The sequence below is a fragment of the Folsomia candida genome, unplaced genomic scaffold (genome assembly GCF_002217175.1).
Source record: "Folsomia candida strain VU population unplaced genomic scaffold, ASM221717v1 Fcan01_Sc004, whole genome shotgun sequence".
Classification (NCBI taxonomy): Eukaryota; Metazoa; Arthropoda; class Collembola; order Entomobryomorpha; family Isotomidae; genus Folsomia; species Folsomia candida.
In genome coordinates, this window is record NW_019091196.1 from 10,507,791 (window position 1) to 10,530,560 (window position 22,770).

At 38.6% G+C, this 22,770-nt stretch overlaps 7 protein-coding genes across 11 annotated transcripts; 1 reads left to right on the forward strand and 6 right to left on the reverse strand.

Annotated features, from left to right (window-relative positions):
- Positions 1-75: 75 nt before the first annotated feature.
- On the reverse strand, positions 76-1,154 carry LOC110848689 (alpha-crystallin B chain). Its single transcript, XM_022095958.2, has 3 exons — positions 798-1,154; positions 561-732; positions 76-495 (listed from the first exon to the last, which is right to left on the reverse strand). The coding sequence occupies exons 1-3, from the start codon at positions 1,008-1,010 to the stop codon at positions 260-262; spliced, it is 621 nt and encodes a 206-aa protein (XP_021951650.1). The 5' UTR covers positions 1,011-1,154; the 3' UTR covers positions 76-259.
- Positions 1,155-1,732: 578 nt separating this feature from the next.
- LOC110848451 (heat shock protein 23) lies at positions 1,733-2,867 on the reverse strand. The gene is made up of 2 exons (XM_022095674.2): positions 2,699-2,867; positions 1,733-2,608 (listed from the first exon to the last, which is right to left on the reverse strand). The coding sequence occupies exon 2, from the start codon at positions 2,606-2,608 to the stop codon at positions 1,907-1,909; it is 702 nt and encodes a 233-aa protein (XP_021951366.1). The 5' UTR covers positions 2,699-2,867; the 3' UTR covers positions 1,733-1,906.
- A 413-nt stretch (positions 2,868-3,280) lies between these two features.
- Positions 3,281-4,764, reverse strand: LOC110848674 (protein lethal(2)essential for life). The gene is made up of 2 exons (XM_022095940.2): positions 3,765-4,764; positions 3,281-3,694 (listed from the first exon to the last, which is right to left on the reverse strand). The coding sequence occupies exons 1-2, from the start codon at positions 3,879-3,881 to the stop codon at positions 3,383-3,385; spliced, it is 429 nt and encodes a 142-aa protein (XP_021951632.1). The 5' UTR covers positions 3,882-4,764; the 3' UTR covers positions 3,281-3,382.
- Positions 4,765-6,183: 1,419 nt separating this feature from the next.
- LOC110848269 (putative mediator of RNA polymerase II transcription subunit 26) lies at positions 6,184-10,842 on the reverse strand. Its single transcript, XM_022095443.2, has 7 exons — positions 10,541-10,842; positions 9,954-10,278; positions 9,393-9,884; positions 8,726-9,310; positions 7,644-8,642; positions 6,952-7,410; positions 6,184-6,865 (listed from the first exon to the last, which is right to left on the reverse strand). The coding sequence occupies exons 2-7, from the start codon at positions 10,257-10,259 to the stop codon at positions 6,464-6,466; spliced, it is 3,243 nt and encodes a 1,080-aa protein (XP_021951135.1). The 5' UTR covers positions 10,260-10,278; positions 10,541-10,842; the 3' UTR covers positions 6,184-6,463.
- On the forward strand, positions 10,315-16,975 carry LOC110848390. Of its 5 annotated transcripts, XM_022095596.2 has the most exons (5): positions 15,360-15,784; positions 15,853-15,940; positions 16,099-16,297; positions 16,372-16,598; positions 16,664-16,969. In XM_022095596.2, exons 1-4 carry the CDS (start codon positions 15,706-15,708, stop codon positions 16,378-16,380), a joined length of 375 nt encoding a protein of 124 aa, XP_021951288.1. In that variant the 5' UTR covers positions 15,360-15,705; the 3' UTR covers positions 16,381-16,598; positions 16,664-16,969. The 5 variants fall into 5 exon arrangements, 3 of the variants coding, with proteins under 3 accessions (XP_035706698.1, XP_021951288.1, XP_021951287.1); XM_035850805.1 differs by lacking the exon at positions 15,360-15,784 and adding an exon at positions 10,315-10,522 and having other exon boundaries at positions 16,099-16,598; XR_004834606.1 differs by lacking the exon at positions 15,360-15,784 and adding an exon at positions 11,307-11,719 and having other exon boundaries at positions 16,099-16,598; positions 16,664-16,975.
- On the reverse strand, positions 12,144-14,340 carry LOC118435209. Its single transcript, XM_035850804.1, has 2 exons — positions 14,017-14,340; positions 12,144-13,927 (listed from the first exon to the last, which is right to left on the reverse strand). The coding sequence occupies exons 1-2, from the start codon at positions 14,291-14,293 to the stop codon at positions 13,509-13,511; spliced, it is 696 nt and encodes a 231-aa protein (XP_035706697.1). The 5' UTR covers positions 14,294-14,340; the 3' UTR covers positions 12,144-13,508.
- LOC110848389 (venom carboxylesterase-6) lies at positions 16,796-21,701 on the reverse strand. Its single transcript, XM_022095594.2, has 13 exons — positions 21,073-21,701; positions 20,848-21,001; positions 19,539-19,676; positions 19,417-19,471; positions 19,243-19,327; positions 18,963-19,162; positions 18,854-18,890; positions 18,630-18,783; positions 18,095-18,560; positions 17,957-18,013; positions 17,757-17,831; positions 17,583-17,682; positions 16,796-17,509 (listed from the first exon to the last, which is right to left on the reverse strand). The coding sequence occupies exons 1-13, from the start codon at positions 21,138-21,140 to the stop codon at positions 17,344-17,346; spliced, it is 1,755 nt and encodes a 584-aa protein (XP_021951286.1). The 5' UTR covers positions 21,141-21,701; the 3' UTR covers positions 16,796-17,343.
- Positions 21,702-22,770: the final 1,069 nt, after the last annotated feature.

Consider the following 22,770-nt stretch of genomic DNA (forward strand, 5'->3'; position numbering starts at 1 on the left):
GTCTAGCGTAGGGAATAGTGTTTACAAATAAGCTACAAATAGTGTCAATCAATTCACTTCCGTGTTTCACTTTAGTTTGAATTGTAGCCGAGTGTGTAGGCAGGCACGTGTTTATTGGGTTCAGAATTGGTTGAGGATTACTTAACGATTAGACATGATTAGTCCGAATTTTGATAAGCGATTTAATGATTACATGATTTGTACAAGCGAATACATGAAGATTTCCAAAATCTTCGGAGAAAATTGCATGGCATAAAATTTATGACGATGGTGGAGCTGGAGCAGATTCCCTCTCGATGGGAATAGTTTGCGACCTCGACTCCTTGCCGGACGGGGCACTTGGCGTTGGCGTGGTCGGTGCAGCCGTGCTTGGCGCCGAAGTGACCACTGCAGGACGACCTGTTGGTCGGATAGGGATGACTGTCTCACCACCCGGCTGCCCAGATTTCTTGGGAGCATCAATCGTCAGGATCCCGTCAGTAGATATGTTGCATACTGAATATTAAAAAAAATTATGTATGATAATTGAGATGCAGAGTTAAATATTGTGTTAATGGAACCTAGTTGATCCAACTTGACATCGTCCGGGATGACGTAACGACGAGTAAACTGGCGAGAAATGAATCCTTGGGGATCCTCACGCTCTTCATGAGACGCCGAAATAATCAAATTGTTATCTTTCGTCTTCACGGTGAGTTCGTTCTCTCGAAATTGGTGCACATCCAACTTGACCTATTTTACAGCCGTTTAAATTAAAATGTCAATTAAAATAATAAAATATGTAGCAGGTTACTTACAGAGAAGATATCTTTCGACGCATTTCTCTCCGCGCCCGTCCCATCCCTTCCGTCAGGGACCCAGGAGCTTGGCCTGAGGACGCGTGGGTGGCGATACCTGGAGTAGAATCGGGACGTGGGGACGACAAACTCGTCCGCGTCCCACCCAGTTCCAAGATACTGGTCAACCAAGGACCGTGAATCCAAGTCCAATCGATCAATCCAAGGATTCATTTTGTAAGTCAGGGAGAGAAAAACTTCAGGTATCGATCCGGATGCGATATTTGTGAAACTAAACCCGAAAGATCGAGAAGACAGGAATTTTATTTGTGCAACCAAATATCGTGTACATAAGTCTGTAGGAGGGGTGAAAAGTCATAAAAAAGTGTAAGTTTGTGTGTATCAACTCTTAAGCGGAATGGAATGCATTGGTTTCGACTCATGGTTAGAATCTTCGTAAACTAAAAATGACACTGTTCCACATTTAGAGCCTCCTACGCCATTTGACTGAGTCATCCTCCACCAACGGCTTAACTTTGCACTTGAACCTCCGAGTGAGGTGATCCATTAATCTTGAAATCTGTTTAGTTATGCCTAACGAGTTGCCAGACATTTTGAGCGTTGACGTTGTGATGCCATATGAGACGACGATCTCGTACGATGTACGTATGTATCTGTATACCTAATGAAGGTGACAATGTCAACGTTTTCTGATAATTGAACTCGTGTAGCCGTGTCGCTGTATCCAACCGTTTTATGTCAACAATCAAGTATTTACAGATAAATCCCATATGAAATGGATAAGCTATGAAATAAAGATGTGATACGGTGGATTGTGAGCTTACAACGGTAAGACAAAATAATTGATGTAAGTATACCAAATCAAATTATAGGTCATGCATTTTTATTAATTTTTTTTAAATTTTTTTATAAATACATAACAAGTTTTCGTAAAGTAAGGATTAAAGATTACATAAATTGGATTTTTATTTTATTTTTAATTTTTTTTATAAATACATAACAAGGATCACATAAATTAAACCTGAACTACAAAATAGTAAATACTTGAAATAGGTAAATATCTAAAATGGCATGTCGTGCGAAGTACTTAAAAATGTAACACAATAAATTTAGCCTTCAACAGTTGGCTCGTTAGAAGAAGTCTCGGCGTTCATGGCTTCCTCCATATCCGCAGATACGTCCGGGGTGGGCGTAGTGGTAACTGGGTCCTCAATTTTCTCCTCGGTCTTATCCCCAGTTTCTCCGTCAGTGGGGGTGGTGACACTGATTGGAATCGCCTTCTCCACGGGTGGAGGAAGTTCTACCACCTTCTTCGGAGCGGAAATCATCATCGTGTTATCCTTCGAGTTAAAGTTGCACGTCAACCCCTCCAGCTGAACGTCTTCGGGAATGTTCCACGTCCTGGTAAAGCTTCGTGACACAGATCCAGTCTCATCGTCGTGCTCATGTTTCCCAGAAATGGTCAAAGAATTCTGGACTAATTTGACATCCAATTCTGACGGTTTGTATCCCTCCACGTTCATTTTGACCTCGAAAAGTTCTTGCTTCTTGGGGGCAGCGGCGGCTTCTTTACGTTTCTGGGCGTCAGTTTGGGTGCGGTTTTGTGCTGCAGCCAGAGCGGAAATGAATCTGAGTGGAGTGGACAAAAGTGCGTCTAGGGCTTCAAGTTCTTCATTTTCAGCCGCTTGGCGATCCACCTCCATCGAGCAGGACGTCGGGAAATGTCTCCCCATGATCCCCCAAGGATCGTAAGCTGCTCCTCGGCAACGACGTCGTGGTGATGGTGATGCAGGTTGGAATGAGAGAAACATCTAAAAAAAATTGGAAAAAAATTGTTAAAATGTGATTAATAAGACACACGATGAGATTTTAGTCGGTAAATTTTGAAGTAAGTGACTCACCTTTAAAATGTGTTTCGAGTTTGAAGTTTCACAAAATGTATGAAGTGAATTTGAAATGGTTTTATCAAAAATTGGTAGTAAATTGAAGTTTTTTGAAAATGTGTAGTAGTTTTGTAGGTAGTTTGGTAGTTATTTCACCGTTCTCGTAAGTTGAGTACTGATGGAGAGGAAAGTGAGACGGTGAGTTTATATAGGAGAAGTTGGATTTGCGAGAAGGTTCGGGGTTGGGTGAGAATCTCAAACGTATTCCGCTTATGCACCGTCATTGAGACTGGCTGAGCCAATATTCGCTCACGAATGCAATGCAATGCAGTAGTAGTTTTACGTGTAAAACTAGAATGTACGAGAACATTCGGGGTGGTATGAGAAAAGTCGCAAGTTTTGACTCGCTCAGTTTCGCATGCAAAAAACGTGTTTTGTGTACGTAAGCCACGAGCATGTAAGTTGTATGTATTCGTTCGTATTTTAAGTGTAGGTTTGGCAAATTACATAAGAACGTTATTACGGGTTACTCGTTTGATTCGTTTTTCTTATTTTCTAAGTCATGCAATGTTTTCCACAAATAAATACGTTCGAACTTGATTTGATTCCATTTTTGAAAACAAACAATTTATTCATTAACTTGTAAATCCGTCGGATAATGTATAATAGAATACTTCTGGTAATGAGCTAATGAAATATTTTTTATGTAACCTCCTTCTCTGGGCTGAGGTCACCATTCTCATTTTTTTGAATGGGGATCACAACCTCTTTCGTTGGGACATTCTCCAGATGTCGTGGCGCAGATAGTGTTAGCATTCCATTCGACTCGTTTAAAGAACAGGACACTTCCTCCGGATCGACTCCATCGGGTAAAACGTAGCGTCGCGTTAATTGGTGCGAAATTATTCCAAGCTTGGCTTCCTTCTTCTCATGCTTCCCATCAACGATGATGAATCGGTCAATCGCTTTCACGGAGATTTCTTCCGGTTGAAAGTTTTGCAGGTCGAGTTTGACCTTTAATTTTAAATATGAATATGAAATTGTTAGTTAAGTCGAGTTTAATCAGATTTACAGATGTACGTACCTCATATTTGTCATCCGTGCAATAAACTTGTGAGAGCTCTTTCCCTGGCGTGCATTTCCCGGCAAGCAGTAATGCAGCCTGATATTGTTGACAAAGGTTGGTCGTGGCGAAGGTCATTATTACGTATGAAGAGATGGCACAGGTTATTATATTATTTAGAACTTATCAGGCAGGTCTTGTTATTATTGGACGGCAAGTAAATAATCGTAGTGTTGCAAGATAAAGCGATCGTGGTATTTATGATGTCACGGCTTAAAGTTTCTTTCGGAATTATGACGAGTTTGGGAGAAAAAATCCCTACCACGTCGAACCACGAGTTAAGAAAGGTACCATTTTGACAGACATTCCGAGTTTATCCCAAATTTACATATGTATTGCAGGAGAAAGTTTAGACTGTAGTATTGATTCCAAACACGCACGCAGGATCTAAAAACAAACTCGGTCACCACCACCACACAACTTTACCGAACCCGACCCAACTTTCACTATCACATGTAACGACAGATAATCACGACAATCAGTGTAAATACTGCTAAAAATTAACCAGATGACGACGACTGTCCTACGGAATTCGGAGGAAATGGAATTGTACCCGGGACGAGGCAGCTCAATCGATGCACTGTTGAGTCTTACTTAAGTACCAACGAATGCAGCACTGCTTTTTCTCCTCTAGGTCACCACGTCTTCTCTCTCGGCCTATATTTGAACAGATCGATAAGTTGATTTTACTCACCGAAAGTAAGTATTCAACTGGCCAAAATATCTCCACAACCACATTCACGAAACTCTTATTATTCTTCCATCCGTTGTTATTTGAAGATGGTGTACACTTGGCTGACAATGAGTGACATGTGAGCAACTGTACACTGAAAAATAAAACGTCTTTATTCTTCTTCTTCTCTGGACGAAAACGTATGCACTAATTTTGTCAAGTGACAAGCATGACTTGGGGATGGAACGAGTGCGTCAGTCAGTAAGAAAATCTAGAGGCGTACTGAATGTGGGGGGTTATCTGTCATTACTGCTGCTTTGTATTGTATATCTTTCCCTATATCGAACAACAGCTCGGCAACAGAGGCTATAACCATATTGTATAAAACGATGAAAAATTGGAAACTTGACAGATTGGCGTAGCATGGCCGGGTTTTATTTTTTTTTGTCCCGAGATGAAAGAGACAAGTCTAAATTTCGACTTTTTTGTCAATCATCAACCAGCTCCACGAGGGGTATCGAAGTTTACGGCTCCGGAGACGATGAAGAAAAAAAAACTTGACTAAATTTCAGTACACATTATGTTATGTACGTTTACTTAGGATGAAACGGGATGTAAAACTATTTCGAGGTCTGGTGTGACTAATAAGAAACGAAAGCAAGGAGGATAGATTGATAGATGCATGTGTGGCACAAGGGGTAATTACGCTAATGGTGTTGGGCCGCTAAGTCGATAAGTATCTATGTATATGTATAGATAAGTAGTGCAGTATTGTTGTGCGGGTGAACATCAGATGCATATTTGTATGCAACCAAGAAGAAAGTGCCAACTATTTGATCAGTTGAAGGGGATAGGATAAGAATATAAATGGTTTCTAGTTTCCTTGAATCAACAACATGTCGAAGTTGTTCAGGAATGTTTAGAATATGCATTAATTAAAGTGAATTTACATGCGAAGTATATAAGAAGGGCCGTACAGTAAACATGTGATCGATTTTCGGAGAATTTTGACTGCTACCTGTATGCCCCATGTCTTACTTAACATAGGACGCATTGACCTCGATTTGACGATGGGGGGGGGGTGCCTCAAATCGATCACATGCTTTTTGTGTAGTCCCTAAATAAGAGAAACCCTTATGAAAACGTCATGAAGGCAGTTCAACTCATTTAGATGAAAGTTATCCCATGAAAAAACACGCAATCCTACGCGAGCAGTACTTTCCCTTACAAAAGGTGAGAAAATTCGTCAACACTTGATTGGATTAAGAATTTATGTTCCAAGAGACAATTATCTGATTTGACGACTTTGAGATCAAAGTTAATGATGCAGATAAAAATTCCATGGGCGCATAAAATTACTCATACGCATTGGTATGTACACTATGTACAGCGAACATGCAAACAAAGACATACGTATTCCTTGAACTAAATCCGCCGAAAGCTTTTGTGTTCTCACCGATCGTTAACAGCGACCTTTTGCCAAATGCTCTTCCTTCAGCAAACCTTTTATGCTTGATAAATTGTGGTGCCAATTTTCATATCTAATGATAATTTTGATTCACTACATCATTGATAGGATTTTCAGGTCTGGTCATTACAAATCAAATTACAATTACATTACTAGCTTGCTTCAATTACAAATTATACCCGAACATTTTGCTCAATTTTAGATATAATATGCAAATAAAAGTTACACGTGACACAAAATTCAGTTGCCAATTAAAAACACGAGTTTATTATTTTCAACAAGTGTGTTGCGTATCAATTTCAGGAAATTCTATATCAAATTAAAAGTCGTCAAAGCGTATAAATACCAACCAAGCGAAAACAAGACACAACATAAAGCTCATCTCATGAGTATTTCGTATGCATATTTAGCACAAAATCTAGCCGTCATAATATTTTAGAAGAATTTTCATCGCTTAAATTAGGTAATTACTGATGCCATTTATATTTACATATTTATAAAAATGTCCGCTTAAAAGATTCACTTTAGCTGTTGCTGCATCGTGTCGGAGGACGATTTAACTTGTTCCGAACTAGAAGTTGAAGAAGTCGTGGAGGAGAAAGTTTGCGTAACTTTCTTTGTTGACTGCTGACTCGTTTGTGAGACTTGTTGTTGGTGTTGCTGATTCTGAGATTCGATTTGCTGCTGACTGTGAGCCAGAGACGCGTCAATGGGGGCAGAGACCAAGAGCGTGTCACCGTTCAAGCTACACGTGATGGTTTCCGGTTTTACACCTGATGGAATGGTGAATTTCTTGCAGAATTGGCGACTCTTAAAGTTATTTTCCTCCCTCATTTCCTGCTTTCCTTCAATGATTACAATATTTTCGGAGATTTTGACCTCAATCTCATCAGGCTTATAAGATTCTACTTGCAGTTTCATCTGTAAACCGTAAAAAAGTAATTTTAGATAAGCGGAATTTATCAAGTATTTATTGCACAAGTTAAAAGAATAATTAAGTAGCTCACCTCAAATGTTTGTCCGTCACACACGTGGTACAAGTCCTTGCTGATGTCTTCGAAGCTCGAGTGAACAGAAGAAATCATCTGGTTCATGTTCAACTTAGGTTTAAGAATGATTTGAGGTCTTGACTGTTGATTTCCGGAAATGTTGCTCTGTTCGGACCGGGTAACCGAGGTGGACGATGATGTGACCGTGGTTTGCTTCGTATTTCCTCCAACCACCATTTGCTGCTGCTGGTTTGTTTCCGTAATGGGGGCGGAAATGGTGAGGACGCCTTGTGGGCTGAGGCTACTCGTAATATTCTCGGGAAGAACACCCGCCGGCATGGAAAATTTCTTAAAGAACGATTTACTCGAGAAATTATTTTCTTGTCGCATTTCCTGCTTTCCTGAAATCGTGACCATATTGTCAGATATGGAAATCTTAAGTTCTTCCGGCTGGAATCCACTCACTTCGAGTTTTGTCTAGAAAAAAGAGAAATTGAAAACTAAAATTAGATGGATCGAAATCGTATTTTAAATTAAATTAAACTGTTTGACGTTTACAATTTGTTTCACTTTTCTAAAAATTGCCCAATTCTATATACACACCAAGTGCTTTTTGGCTCATAAAAGTTTGGCATATTTCCAGTGAAACGTGCATGTAACGCGCATCTTGGGTAAGCAAATGCAATTTTACAGATTTATTATGTACGTACCTCGAATTTTTTGCTGTCGCTGACTTGGCAGATCTGTTTAGAGATGTCCTCAAATTTAGTGTCCTTTGCAATCAGTGCGTCAAAGTCCATGGTGGGACGGAGGATAAAGTCCTGGTCGATTTTGCTCGAAATGCTGCTGATATTACTGTTTATCGACGCATTGCTGTCAGAGTGTTGCTGCTGGTTAATTTGTTGATGTTGCTGTTGCTGGTGCTGTTCTTTCTTAACGGATTGAGTGGTCGACTGGGTGGTTTGTTGTTCAGTTCTATTTACAGCGCTGGTATTGCAGACATTCGAAGACGTGGACGTGACCTCGATGGGGGCGGAAATCGTCAATATTCTAGAAGGAGAAAGACTGCTCGTGATAGATTCTGGTTTGACGCCTTGAGGAAGAGAAAATTTTTTGCAGAAGGATCTGCTCGACGTCGCTGTTTCTTGCTTGGCTTCAATCACTACCATGTTGTTGGCAATTTTTACTTGAAGCTCTTCTGGTTGATACTCCGCAGGGACTTCGAGTTTGACCTCAAATTTCTTACCCTCATTGACATGGCTGACCTGCTTAGAAACGTCTTCAAAGAGAGATTCTCGGTTTCCCATGAGAGAATTAAAGTCAATATTCATAATGGGACGGAGGATAAAGTCGCGATTGGAAAGAGTGCTACTGATTGAAGTATTGCTATCAGAATGTTGTTGCTGATTAATATGTTGCTGCTGTTGTTGCACGGATTGGGTTTGAGTTTGATGTTGCGAAGTGACTTGTTGTTCAGTTCTGTTTACGTTGGACGTGGTGACCTCGATGGGGGCGGAAATCGTCAATATTCCAGAAGGGCTAAGGCTGCTGGTGATAGATTCCGGTTTGACTCCTTGAGGAAGAGAAAACTTCTTCTGGAAGGATCGACTCGAAGTTGCAGTTTCTTGTTTGGCTTCGATGACCACCATATTGTTGGCAATTTTTATTTTGAGCTCCTCGGGTTTGTAATCTACGACCTCGATTTTCACCTGAAAATGATACATAATTTTATATAAGTACAAGTCTTACCAATCCTAAGTACTTGCTACCTCTCAATTTTTAGAAGACTTACCTCAAACTTTTTCCCCTCATTCACATGACAAATTTGTTTTGAAACGTCCTCAAACACAGATTCCCTATTTCCCATGAGTGCATCCAAGTCGAAATTCATAATTGGTCTGAGAATCATATCCTCGAGACGTTTTGACGTCGATTCTCGAATACTGCTCGTTGTGCTTGTAATAGACTCGGAACTGTCCATGCGTCCGGTTTCCTGCAACATTTTATGACTTGTTTGGTGTTGTTGCTGTTTCACTTGTTGTTGTTGTTGCACTTGTTGTTGCACTTGTTGTTGCTGTTGTTGTTGGACGTTTGAAGAAACGGAAGACGTGACCTGTTGTTTGGTCCTTTGTTGTTGCGTTTGTTGGCAAACGGATGTATTCGCCGATTGTTGAATGGGCGCAGAAAGAGTAAGGACGCCCTCGTCGTTCATCGTACACTGGATCGTGTCACTCTTGACGCCATGAGGAATAGTGAATTCCTTGTTGAATGACCGACTCGCAAATTCACTTTCATGCTTTCCCTCAATTTTGATTAACGTCTTCGTGATTTTTACTTGGACCTCTTCCGCCTTAAAATTGTTGATTTGGATCTTCATCTGGAAAAAATGAGGTCAAAGATATTATTTTATCGGAAATGTCATTCCTTAATCTGAGAAGTCTTATCAAATAAAATATTACCTCAAATTTCTTCCCATCATTGATATTGCTCACTTCCCTAGACAAGTTCTGCACCTCGGTATTTGACATCAATGAATTGAGGTCGATCCGCCTTGGTCGCAGGATAAATTCGTCCATATCTCGAATACTGCTGCTCACATCAGAATTCAGAGAACTCTTCCTCGACGAAGTGGTCGACTCTTCTTGCGTCTGGGTTTTTGAGACTTGCTTGTGTTGCGCCGCTTTCACTACGGATTCACTAATTGCTGATGCAACTGATTGCTGGTGACTTTTTTCAATGGGTGCAGAAATCTTCAATTGTCCGGAAGTGGTGAGGTTGCAAATCAAATTTTCAGCTTTCACTCCGGCCGGAATACTAAACTTTTTACTGAATTGTTTCGAGCTAAAGTTACTTTCACTCTTTTGCTCTTGCTTGGCAGACACGCTGACCATGTTGTCGACTACTTTTACAACGACATTTTCAGGATTGTACCCTTGAACGTCTAGTTTCATCTGAAATTTGTTAATTAGTTGTGTTATTAATGGTGGAGAGAGAAAGTTGAGACAAATTTATGTACTCACCTCGAAAGTTTGTCCATCATTGGTTTGACACACGTCCCTCGTCACGTCCTCAAAATCTGTCCCCAACGAACCCATCATCGAGTCCAAGTTGAGGATTTGGGGTTTGAAAACGAGTCCCATTTGCATATCTCGGAGGGTGGAATCGCTCGCAAGGGAGCTGGCACTCGTGCAGGAGGACAAATCCGATGGCGTCGGAGATGTTACGCTCTGCTGTTGGTCGAAAGATCCACTGCTTTGCATGACTTGGACCGACTTTTTCGTCGTGCTGCTAAAAGTACTGCTTTGCTCTTGGACTGACATTGGCATCTTGAGGAGGAACGGTTTCCTATAAAACATTGTGAGATGGAGAGGGTTATTAATAAGTTGAAGTGAATTGTGAGACAAAGTGAGACAGAAAAGTTGAAGTAAAATTTCTGTTAGTTTCTGTGTAAGAAATTGAGACGAAATGCGACACGTTCGTAATTATTGAGAATGACTAAACTAAAATGACGTTGATTTATCCTCCTTATCAAAAGTCATTAACTCGATCGAACGTATGCATATCTACCTAACTTCCGCATATGCAGGATGTGAGTTCAATTGCTTACCTTGTTTTTAGTGAAAATCCTGATAAAACTTTGCGTATTTATCTACAAATTACACACGCACGTACGTATTGATAAAATTGATTGTTTTTTATTTAAATAAGGAGCTGCACACGTTTAATAAATACTGTGTGTAATGTTGGCACTATTAAATTAGACTGGTTCACGAACTTTTCCTACTGCTGGATCTGTATTTCTCTTCTTTTTTTTTGTTGCAAAAACTTTAAAATAGAAGTTTATCCTTAACTTGCCTCCTCTTATAACTTGACACTTGGAGAGTGAACTCGAAACTGATACCGTACAATGAAGTTGGCCGAGTTTAAATATTAAAAAGCCACGATGGCAGTGTGCCCACTCAAATAGCATAAAATAAAAAGAGTTATAAGAGCCATTAACACCGTGTTACATAGATTATGGTTATACATACGTACGTTATGTTATGCTTTATAATGGTGCAGTGGATGCGACGTGAGGTTACATATTCGCATCATAGATTATATTATTGGGAGGATGCTAAGTATGATTCCTTTTTCGTATCATTATTTTCATGGATGGAAGATAAGTAAGGAGGAGACGACGATGATGTGATTAGGTCGATGGGGGATGCATCTTGTACTCGTACCATTAGAAATTAGTCATCGCGTCTTGTTTTTCTTTGCAAGGAAGGAACGGCGCATCGCTCCTTCCTTGCAAAGTAAATCTTCTATTAAGATGCATCAACGTCTAGAATGATTTTTTAGTGTACGGGATAAGCCCACATACATATTCTGGCAACGTTAAGCATTTAGGCATGACACGACCATACCACAAGTCGAGCTACATACACAACCACTTGAACAACATTTCGACACCCACACAATGCTGCATATTTGGATGATTATCTCATTCCTGGTGGAGTTTAAGTCTCCATTTTGCTAAATGTTATGTGTGTGTCTGATTTATTTTATGTCGTCGATTCCACGAGGGAAAGTGCATTTATTTTTGACAGAGGATCAATGGGAATTATGGCAGAATTTTTGGTTAGGAAGGCGGATTTAATAAAGGTTAATTTCACCCGATATGAATTAGTCGGCACTAGAGTTGTATGTATCACCTTCTCTGAATTTTGATATCATCTTCTCATCATCTTCCCACCACACGTGCAGAAGAGTGAAACCGCTTTTAAGTAATTTCCATGTGTAGGTAAGCACTAGACGTAAGATTAAGTCATAAAATCTCTTAGCACCACCCACTCAGATATCCAAGAGTCACTCACCGTCGCCAAATTAATTCCATATACATGAAACCAATAAAGTACATATTTCCTCAGAGACTTGTGAAAATATGACTCATGTACAATTCAAGAATTAGATCAGCGACTTACACATCTTCTTCATCGCCAATAAATGACATTACATAGAACTTTGGCGAAAAATCCAATCTTTGTTTTGATTGTGCTAAAAAGATTTACGTAAATAACATCTCGAAAGTTCGGGAAGGAGAGAGAAAGATATTATTGTTATTCTCTTCTGTCTTTGCCTTTTTGGATGGTTGATGACGACATTTGACCAAACTGAACTTGATCCAGATCACTTAGAATTCATTAGCGAGTGCCAAAATCAGATATGCATATGTACACATGAACCGAAAAAGATTCACTTTCTTCCTCCCAGCAGCAGATGCGAAATCTCAAACACTAATATCTCAAACTTAACAACATTCCATAAGTAAATGAGTCATGCTTTTGTGTCAACGAGGTTGAGGATGGTTAAAAATAATAATAAAACATGTTTCAAATTCAAGTATGATACATAGAACAACCAAATCGTGCGGTTATCATTTACCACAAAAGTATAATGGTTAAGGGTGGTATTTAATGGCTGCCTTATTTGACTGAAACCAGGCCTTATTAAATATGCCTTACGATTGACTGAATGTTTGCCTTAAACGTTGAAAAAAAATAGAAATCGACTGAAAAAAGTGCCTTAATTTCCCGATATTAAAATTTGTTTATTTACATGATCTTTGAACCCAGATCACACATGTAATTAAAAAATATATAATTATTCAACGATAAGAGCTTGTTTACATTGTTTGGGGCGACCTGGGCGTCGTTTTATACCAATTGGAACATTTTTGCAGGCGTCAGAAATATTAAAATCTTTGCGGTTGGCAGCGAGCCCAATTAAGTGTTTACAAATATGCTGTTTTTTAAACATGGGACAATTGCAACGGGATTGCATCCAATTTATAATATCATACTCTATCACCCAAAGCTTTTCTTTCGTCTTCCGGTATGTTTCGAACTTTCTCCACGACTTTTTCTCTGTAAGCTGAATGTAGTTGGCTATGTCCTTTTCATCTAGTGACCTTGTTCCTTTGGCTGGTACGAAAAACTTGATTATGGTATCGTTAATCTTTTTTTGTCTCGTTGATGGACGAGAGGTATCTTTAAGCCAATTGTAGGCATCGGTCATGGCCGCAATTGTTATAACTGGTTCGAGTCTAAATCGTTTGTAATCCGGTAACTGAGGGTCTCTCTCACTGGACCAACCAGATAGAAGCTTGGAGATACAGTTGACGAATTCTCCAAGAGGTAGCCTCTTCCGAAGTGTTCCCTGACGTTTGATGAGTCCATTTATTGACTCGAGTCCATTATTAGTGGAAGGGAACCCTGGGGCAGTTCCTTCATACCAGCCGCACCTTTGGTCAATATATTCTCCAATAAAGTAGCCAACGAAGTTTTTGACGGCATCAACTCCGGACCATTTCTGCCTAAACAAATGTACAGCCGCATCGAAATCAAGTTTATCTTCTGCTAACTGAAGTAAATCTATGTCAGACTTTAATTCACGCCTGGTTTCCGGACATTCTATTTGTTTTAATCGATCCTTGATCTTTGCACTCACGTGGTACCAACAATACACTCGAACGAAGTTGCTCCCAAAAACTGATTCGAAGCCGTTTGTGATTGCTTCTGCTGAATCAGCAATTAATACTTTTGGCTCATATTTAGTGCCACATGAACTTGCATCAATCTTGGCGTAGATAGCATGAAGTGGAATGTTTTCTTTTCAAAGTCAATGATCTTTCCTACCAAAATTGTTTGATCTTGGCTAGTAGGTTCTGTTAGGAGTGCAGATAGTTGTTTTTCAAGGTCCCCTAATGATACAATTCGTGGGGCCTCAATTGATTTTAGGTAGGCTTTGGCATTTGAAATTTGCTTTCGATTTGGTATTGGAAGACCGGAATCACGAATACTTGCTTGGATTTGAGAGGGACCCGAGATGCCATTTTTAAGCAATTTGACCATTAATTGTCGCGTTGGGCCTTGAACTCCGCTTGTTTTATTTTTCTGTAGGTGGTCATGAGCAGTGTTGGTCTGATAACGAATTACGTCTTGTCCGTCTTCTATACATATATCATACAATATTGAGAGTAAAAGTAGAATATATAATTTACGATTACATTAGGTCATTGACTGCCAATCATTTACATACCAGCGAGAAGCAGATATAGCTTAGCAGAACACTTGCTGGATACTTTGCACTTATAAAAATGCTTCATGCCACATTCGGTTTGATTGGCAGATTTGAAACGAAACTCTCCTTCGGCCTTCAGAATTTCCTCCGCAATTGTTAAGTTTTCATAAATTGCACCCTTAAAGTAGTCTAAGAAGTTTCTTTTGAATTTGGCCTTCTTTCTTGGTGGTAAATTGTCTTCGTCTGATGACTCCGTATCAGAAATATTGAGAATTGTGGTTTCAAACTCGGTCATTGTAAAGTTTGTTTAGAAAACTACAGATAAATGTACTTTCTACTACAGAGTGGAGAGCTGGAGTGAACAAAAGTTGATCATTATGAGGGGCGTATTTGAGGATATTAATTAGGAAAATAAGGCCGTTTTCAGATATGTAATCCTACACAATTTAATGTTTAAGGCAAACATTCAGTCCATCGTAAGGCATATTTAATAAGGCACTGTTTCAGTCATATAAGGCAGACATTAATATTTACCCAATGGTTAAGTAACAAAATAATACATATATTTTAGCTCAGAGGGACCTTTTTAAGCACCAGCTTATCCAAGATTAATGTCTTTCTCTGGCTTTGATGAAACCGTTTCGGTACGGGGCGAGGCAACCTTGTTGCCATTTTAATATGGTTAAAATCCGCTGATGAGACCATTAGTTTGAGATATATTGGATAATTAAAAATCTGCCAGATATAACAACAGGTGCGTATTTATGCTCAAACAGGAAGCACAGTTGAATAATGTGACATTTAATACGGCATTGTGTTTGCGTCCAAAAATGGGCACAACCTCGTGCCAACAAAAAATGACGAAGACTTGAATCAACAAACCCGAAACCACAATGGCAAAGTCAAGAACGCCTACTAAATTATTCTATGAATTGCTTAGTTAAAATTCCTCATGTACTTGACCTTAAATTTAACTAGTGGAGAATTGTGGCTTGTATAATACAAGTTGTATATAGTAGTTCTGCTCATTAATTTGTTTGGCCATATTGGGACAATGGTAAAAATTGGAGTTGTTCAATTTAATGTTTGACTTATGGGATAGAGAGCCAATAATGGTCGGATGTCAATAACTTTGATCTTTTGGTATTTGATGGGCTGTTATATTTTTAAATTGCATAAGTGCAAATAACAATAATATGACAGGCCAGGTCACCACACTAAACTCTAATGCTTTAAGTGAGCATAAAATATGTGCAAACAAAGCGTTAAAATATTTTCATCTATGTATGTATGGTTTTGGTTTGTTTTTCGTGGTTGTAAAAAAATTGAGGGACGTATTAGTTACAGATCGCATGATTATTTCAAACTACATGATCCAGGGAAAGCTGAAGGTTAAGAAATCAGAATACCTCGTTAAAATGGTCTTTGACATCGTCATCTCCTGAAGTTTAGAATAATCTACCAGACAGGAGAAAATCTCGCATTGGCCTTATGAGAAAACCGAATATTCACCGAGTTGCACATTTATGCACATTCTGATTCACGTGTAAATTGCATAGACTTGCTTATGCACTAAAGTATTTAAATTGTAAATGTTTAGTATTGTAATAAATAGTTGCATTTTGTTATATACCTAAATAGAAATTGTCTCTGTGCATCCTTCCATTTATAGAAAAGGAACATATTTATTGATTAGTTATCAACAAGATGACTTGCATAGTGAGGGGACTTGTCTTATCGAGTATGAAAAGTTCAAGTCCTCTTACTTTGTTCAGACGTTTATCGAGTAAGGTCACGAAGTTCATCATTAAATCATAGTCATTGGTAAATAATTTGCCATTTATCAATTTGCAGCCTCCAATTCGCTCCAGAAAGAGTTCGTCTTGACGGAGAAAGTTAGCCCTGTAGTCGACAAGCGATCCTCCAAATTCCAAGACAAGAGGTATAATTTTTACAACTGGCCAAAGTATGCTTAAATTATAATTAGTGAAACTAGATAAATACATAAATGCACTCTTTATTAGATAACCCCCACCCCCCAAAAAAAATTGTTTGTGCTTGTTTGTGAAATCATTTCGTCGAATATTTTGTATATTTTAGGGTGATTTCACCTCGTTCCTCTAACCACAACTACATTTGTCCAACACAACAAATCTTCTACATTCCCGATATCACGCATTCCACTTTGGAGCAAGTCGGGGACACTTATTTGAACGTGAAGTATCTCAGCACTACCGATGACTTCAAGGAAGCTTATCCCATCAGGGGAATAGTTTACCGTCCTAACAGGCGGCTAATGGTGAATCTAGTGTGTCGTCGGGCTGGCGATGATGAGCAGCCCTTTGTCAACATAATTTTCATGTTTGTCAACAGCTCTTATAACACATTTATATGCAAGAATGCGATGGAAGCGTTGTCCCCGACCACGACGTAGTGGATTTCATGGACGTTCATATTCATGGACCAGGGTTGATGCGAGTTTGTCTTTCTCACGGAAATTTTGCAAATGTCAACGTCTTAGGGGTCGATTTTTGCGAACAACACAAACTTAATTCAATAATTAATTATCGCGAAAACAAGTTCCTACTCAGCCGAGACAGGTAAAGCTGAAGATAAGATGAAAAACCAATACTACGATTAAGTAACCTTGATGTGTTTTTTGTAGCCCTGTTTTATACCGCTGTTCTGACCATTGATATTCAACGCTCTACTGTGGAAGTACTTGAAGCATAATAAAGCTGGATAAGGTCGTAAGATATGGGTCACAGGGTGGAATAATTGGTACAAAATGATGAGCTGATTTAGAAAGTTTGACACAATGTTCTTATTCGCACTTTGATTAACAAAAATTAACAATATATAACAGCTAACGAGAACGAGTTCATTTTTGTGCATGCGAAATTAAGGTCGAATCACAGTCTTGTAACCATTAATATTAAAAACGTACAAATTGAAGTCATGTAATAAATATCAGTATGTCAAATGTACTGTATATCTAATTTAAACAAGATAATTAACCTCTCCAGTAATAAATAAAACAAAATATTCATGTAAACTTAAACGTCACTTGTCCCATTTATACAACTAATTAATTGGTAACTATTCTCCTAATTGGCTTCATTATTATTACTTTTTGAAATTTCTGCTTCCTTTCATGATATCCCCTCAGTTCGCATTCATCGTATCGCATAATAGTTTGCTGCTCGTACAGACTAGTTCAGTTCCTATTTACGCTTCATTTCATAACAATAAATATGTAGCAATGAGGAGAGAATATCACTTTACTAAATGGATAATTTAGTCAGTATTATTGGTTTTTCAGGTGATGCATACACGGTATTTGCTTTATGTGTATGTGAGATTGAGCTTATCCCAAAATTTGACCCGTTCTGTGAAGGGCTCTTCAGTTATTTTTGGCGTTTTGTCAATGTTGAGATAATTGATTTTCATTTTTCCTCCACTTGAGACTTTGATGGGGTTCCAAGGAACGTTACGGAATGTGAGACTTTCTCTGCGGAATAACAACAAAAATAAGTCAGTCAGTTAACAAATTGACTTTACCATTTAGAAGTTTGGCCACTCACTCTTGATTTGCAAAATCCACCCACAACTTGACTAGATCTAAACTCATTTTGTAATCCCTCGATTCGGGGGGAATATCGCTGATCCATGGCATTTGGAACACTGCGGAAATAGTATAGATTAGTTTAGTTTCTTTTCTGAAATATAAAAATACTATAAAAATTAAATGTTTTTACAAAGTGCGAGTTCATCGCCGTGAGAGGCTCCATAGTTTGGCAAACTGCGTCCAAGGAGAGATCGCGTAACCCAGCCTGTAATCATGAAACTTTGAGTAATCCCATTTAAATATTTTACGAATTTTGCTCCAAAAGCGGGGTGAAGTTTTTAACTAGAAGGTTGTGGGGGAGAAAGCCAACAGAGCAAGATTACAACTTACTTGAAATGACGGCCCAGCCGACCTCCATCAAACGGGGTAATGTTCCTCGAACTTCCACTATTAGTACAATAATTCAAATTTATTGACCCCTTGTTACTACTATTTAAATAGTGTTTTTTGTTGTATTTGTTGACTTACTGAAGAGATTTGCCACGGTCCATTCGCCAGGATAAGAGTAAAAGTAAACGTAAGTGGGGTTCCATTTGGCATGGAGTCGGATACAGTGATGCATGTCAGTAAAGAATCCACGATCACCAATCATGTTTGTGTATTTGTGAATGTTGTCGAAAGTTGTGACGTCTTTGGTATCTTTGAAGTAAAAATCTCGGATTTTTTGAGCTATCTCGTCATTCTTTTGAAACAAGAGGAGCTTGCTGACAAAATCACTCCAATCATTTTGGGCGAGGTTTTTCAAGGTTTGATTTGCCATTATAGCTGCAGACGTGATCAAACCCTCTTCAGAATTAACCCCTGCGATCCAAGGGAGTCGAGAAAAATTTCCAGACTTTATAATTTCTTTGGGATGTTTGGTTAGGAAGGCTTGGTCATCATCGATGACTTCAATGGTTGGTTTGAATATTGTGACATGATCTCTGAGTGGATCCTAGAATATTTGTATCATGGTTGTAAATACGACGATTGCAAATAACTAATTTGTTCAATAGTAACCTACCAAAACTTCCATATGAACTCCAACAATGTCTGATGCATCCAACTTCTTTAAACAATCAACCATTGCTCTGGTATCATTCGTAGGACATCCGACCTGTGCACCCAACCTCTGTGCTTGAGGTCCGGGTTGATTATTAATTACCCAAAAGTGAGTTCTGCAGGATTTTTAAAAGGAAAATGTGTAAATAACTAAACACCGAATTATTATTATTAAAGTTCACTTACCCTGTCCCACTTTCCGAAATTGCCCGATGAAACAAACCTATTATTTTTATGCACAAAGGATAAGATAAATAAACAAATTCTACTTTATGCAATCCAAAACATCCTGTACCTTTAGACATTGGTGATAACATGTGGAAATGAGAACTAACTCCGCCAGCAGATTCTCCAAACACTGTAATTTTGTCGGGGTCCCCTCCAAAGCTTTCAATGTTTTCTTTAACAAATCTCAACGCCATAGACTGATCTTTCAAAGCCATATTTCCACGAACAACTCCGTCTCCAGTTGATAAGAAACCCATTGCAGCCAGCCTTATTAAAAAATATTATTATCGTTGATATGTGACTGATGATGTAATTTATTTGTATTTTCTACAGTTTGAGGTACATACCGGTAATTGATGGTGACGAGGACTACGTCATTATCCATGAAGTAGTGGGGTCTCCAAAGATCAGATCCGCCATTAAGGTAGAGGCCTTTATACGTATAACATAGTTAAGTAGATGTTATGGTTAAGAGAAAATTAGTGACCCAAATTATATTTTTAAAATCCATATGTACTCACCACCATGAATGTAAATCATGACCGGAAATAGCTTTTGATCATCATCCTCCTTTATCTAAACATTCAAAAGTTTAGCTCATCATTCGTCAAATCATGTTTCATATACGATTAAGAAAAATTACTTTTGGTGTAAAAACGTTGAGAAAAAGACAATCCTCATCTCCCATGATGATCCCGAGCAGAAGTTCGAGCTGGATGCATTGAGCCCCATAACTTCCAGCGTCTCTGACACCTTTCCATTTTTCTGGACGTTGTGGTGACTGCAAGTTAAATTATACAAGTGGACGTTTTAAAATGTGTTTATTTTAAATGGAAAACACCCCGCAGATAACATTCTCCGCTAATATAATCATGGAGGTATGTGCGTCAAAGGATAATCTAAACTGTTTATAGACAAACAGACATGTGTGTAGTAGGTGGATCATCATCCTGCATATAAAATCAGTGGTCCAATAACATATACTAAACCAGACCTTGTTTACGTGATTATTTCTGTTTTCCTACATTTCGTCAAGTTTAACAACCTAAATTCGGGTCGTGCCAAGTTTCATTAAAAGCATTCATTTTTTGCAAAGCAAGTTTCCGGAAGGATCTATAGCACAGAAATGCAACAAGTACAAACAAATGCGTAAGTAAGTTTTGGGAAAAAAAACGCATTTTAGTGGTTGTACAGAGTTGTAATCTGACCTCATGATGAGTACATAATTGACTAATTGACTGTGACGATAGTATAAAGATTATGGAATCCACAAAACTAGTCGACCTCGACTCGTCTATATCTGTAGGCGTTTTTATGGAATGGTACATATAATTCCTTAGTCGTACAGACAATCGTCCAGTCATTTTCTTCAAAATTACAAATGAACTACAAGTTACATGAGTAATCGCATAATTTGGCGAAGGTATGTGAGTTATGTTTTTATGAGAAGGTGAGTCTTTTCTTTGTATATGGAATTATGGATGGCTGGAGGAATGCCGCTTTTATAGTGTAATAAATTCACCAGAATTCATATATTTTGCACGTGTTAGAAATCCAGTCAATTATTTCGCGAATATAAAATGTCTCAACATACTTTGCCAAAATTAATACACATCCTCCTCATTTTGCATAATACTTTATGGTCACACAACAATTCTTCTATTAAAGACACTTGGCATGATCAGCAGACTACTTAAATTAATTCAGTCCAATTGATGAAGCGAATTTATTAATATTTGTTTTATTGGTCATCATCACTCGCAGTCACTCTAATCAATGAACCCGTCATTCAAAGTCCATGCAGCCAGTGTTTTATTGATAATGATTGATAATGACATCGCCCTCTCCACCATGTGCCAGGGATGATAAAAAAGCATGAATTTAATTCCCTCGACAGGAAATAGTATTTAGTTTGTAAGTAACTGCTCTGGCTAAATAATTTTAGTACCTACCTCAAACCTTAATTCCCCAGTGGGAGGCTTCGCGTATGGGATAGCGAGAAATTCGAAATAGTCTCTGCCTCCTCGTGACACTGACTTAATTCCCTTCAGTCCCCCGTACTTGGTCACCACCGTCGGTCCACCGAACGACTGACTCGTCGTGATCCTAAAGAATTCCACAATTTTAAACAAATCCTTAAATATTCCAGCAGATATATGCATGGTTAGTATAGTTACGTGTAGTAATAGGCGATGGCCAGGCCGAATATGGCCACGAAGACCTTCTTCTCCCCCATGATCCGCATCTTGACCACGTTTTTTTTAGAAAACTAAACTATAACTAGACCTACAAAACTGGGTGGTCTTATCTGTACCACCACCACTGTGGATTTTCCTCTTTAAACCGATTCATGTATTGTTGCCTGTGTAACGAATTCGTTCGTATTCAAACTAAAAATCACGTTATTAAACAACGCGATGGATGAAAATTGACAGTTCCAAGAAGAGATAAGCATTCACTAGTACAATACTTTGGTTTTCTTTTTTTGTTTGTAAACAAGGTGGGCATTCCAATTACACATATTCAACTCCTACTTGCTCGCTTTTAAATACTTTCAGTGACAGCCGGTTAAATTATTTTCCCCGATTAGAGTTCTTCTACTAGTTTGTGAATTTCCAAAGAATTTCCAAAGAAATTTTCCCAAAGGAATTTCTTTTAGATGCTAAAACACTTCACTTCACCGGAGAATTCCAGCAGAAACCTTCTCCTCCAGAAGACTTCCAGTTTAGTGAGCGGAGGCAAAGTATTGACTGGAAGCTTTCCCACCCAACTTTAGAAATATATTGGTGGAACATGGTCTTGTTAAGCATAGCAATTTGTGCACAGACCAAACCATGGACCAAGCTCACGTATAAAAAGAGGAAAAAAAGGGTTATTCTGCTATGTTGGCTTTAACCGAGTGTGAGATATCTAGCAACACTATACGACGAATGAGGTTGCAATGCACGCTTGGCGAGAATGATCCTCAAGTCAAGTGGTGGATGGTATAAGCTTGATGATTATAAAACCATTTATTATATTACATACGCTTAAAATCAGCATGTGGACCTCGTAAATGCAGAAAAGACATGAGAGTTTTAGTAAAAATCTAGCTGGATGTAAAATGGTTTATGACAGAAATGTTTCTTTTTTTATAAAACAGGAATACGATAGTACACACGGAAAAGTGTGTCTGTTTTTTGGGGAAGGAAATTCTCTGAAGAGGGTAAAATTTTGACCCAAATATTACCCTATGAATATTGTTAGCATCATCTCTTACTATTCAGTTAGGCTTTGGTTAAATGCATACGATGATCTAAATCGCAATATAATTACTGCATTGCTGTTAAAGTTAACGCAAAATATACCACGTTATTTTCACTACACGGAAGGATATGCTTACAGGGATGGGCAATCCCAACAATTTCGATGGATTACGGATTACAGATTAATTGATTTAAAAATTTACATGGGATTACGGGATTGGGATTACTTCGTTCCGGAAATACTGTGGATTACTTGTTGGATTACTGGGATAAATTAATGACGTGGATTACGGATTACGGATTACAGTAATCAGATTACGGATTACTATCTGGATTACAAAAATCTATATTTATGTATTAAGGGGTGAAGAGAAGCGAAATCCCTTTATGGATAAGTGTTGGCCGTCGGTCTGTATCCACGATAACTTTAGAACGGTTTCGAATTTCAACATGCGATTTTCGACAACGGGTTTCTAATGTTTGAGGTACGGATGAGTTAGAAAATGGGAATTGTAGGTCATAAGGTCCCAGTGCCACGGTGACGACGCCACGGGTCAAACGTGTCGAATTTTTGTTTGCCGCTTTAGACGTAGTTTCGGGCGAGGATTACAAAAATCTTCATAGTTTTGA

Excerpts from the sequence above, each read along its gene's own strand:
- LOC110848689 (XM_022095958.2), bottom strand. The coding sequence starts at position 1,010 with ATGAATCCTTGGATTGATCGATTGGACTTGGATTCACGGTCCTTGGTT. Across the intron at positions 733-797 it reads CGTCGAAAGATATCTTCTCT|GTCAAGTTGGATGTGCACCA; the intron begins GTAAGTAACCTG and ends GCTGTAAAATAG. Across the intron at positions 496-560 it reads TGTCAAGTTGGATCAACTAG|TATGCAACATATCTACTGAC; the intron begins GTTCCATTAACA and ends TTTAATATTCAG.
- LOC110848451 (XM_022095674.2), bottom strand. The coding sequence starts at position 2,608 with ATGTTTCTCTCATTCCAACCTGCATCACCATCACCACGACGTCGTTGC.
- LOC110848674 (XM_022095940.2), bottom strand. The coding sequence starts at position 3,881 with ATGACCTTCGCCACGACCAACCTTTGTCAACAATATCAGGCTGCATTA. Across the intron at positions 3,695-3,764 it reads GCACGGATGACAAATATGAG|GTCAAACTCGACCTGCAAAA; the intron begins GTACGTACATCT and ends TTAAAATTAAAG.
- LOC110848269 (XM_022095443.2), bottom strand. The coding sequence starts at position 10,259 with ATGCCAATGTCAGTCCAAGAGCAAAGCAGTACTTTTAGCAGCACGACG. Across the intron at positions 9,311-9,392 it reads ATGATGGGAAGAAATTTGAG|ATGAAGATCCAAATCAACAA; the intron begins GTAATATTTTAT and ends CATTTTTTCCAG. Across the intron at positions 7,411-7,643 it reads GCGACAGCAAAAAATTCGAG|ACAAAACTCGAAGTGAGTGG; the intron begins GTACGTACATAA and ends TCTTTTTTCTAG.
- LOC118435209 (XM_035850804.1), bottom strand. The coding sequence starts at position 14,293 with ATGACCGAGTTTGAAACCACAATTCTCAATATTTCTGATACGGAGTCA. Across the intron at positions 13,928-14,016 it reads GCTATATCTGCTTCTCGCTG|AAGACGGACAAGACGTAATT; the intron begins GTATGTAAATGA and ends ATATATGTATAG.
- LOC110848390 (XM_022095595.2), top strand. The coding sequence starts at position 15,706 with ATGACTTGCATAGTGAGGGGACTTGTCTTATCGAGTATGAAAAGTTCA. Across the intron at positions 15,785-15,852 it reads TTTGTTCAGACGTTTATCGA|CCTCCAATTCGCTCCAGAAA; the intron begins GTAAGGTCACGA and ends ATCAATTTGCAG. Across the intron at positions 15,941-16,098 it reads TCCAAATTCCAAGACAAGAG|GGTGATTTCACCTCGTTCCT; the intron begins GTATAATTTTTA and ends TGTATATTTTAG.
- LOC110848389 (XM_022095594.2), bottom strand. The coding sequence starts at position 21,140 with ATGCGGATCATGGGGGAGAAGAAGGTCTTCGTGGCCATATTCGGCCTG. Across the intron at positions 19,472-19,538 it reads TCAACGTTTTTACACCAAAA|ATAAAGGAGGATGATGATCA; the intron begins GTAATTTTTCTT and ends TTGAATGTTTAG. Across the intron at positions 17,510-17,582 it reads GTGGATTTTGCAAATCAAGA|AGAAAGTCTCACATTCCGTA; the intron begins GTGAGTGGCCAA and ends GTTATTCCGCAG.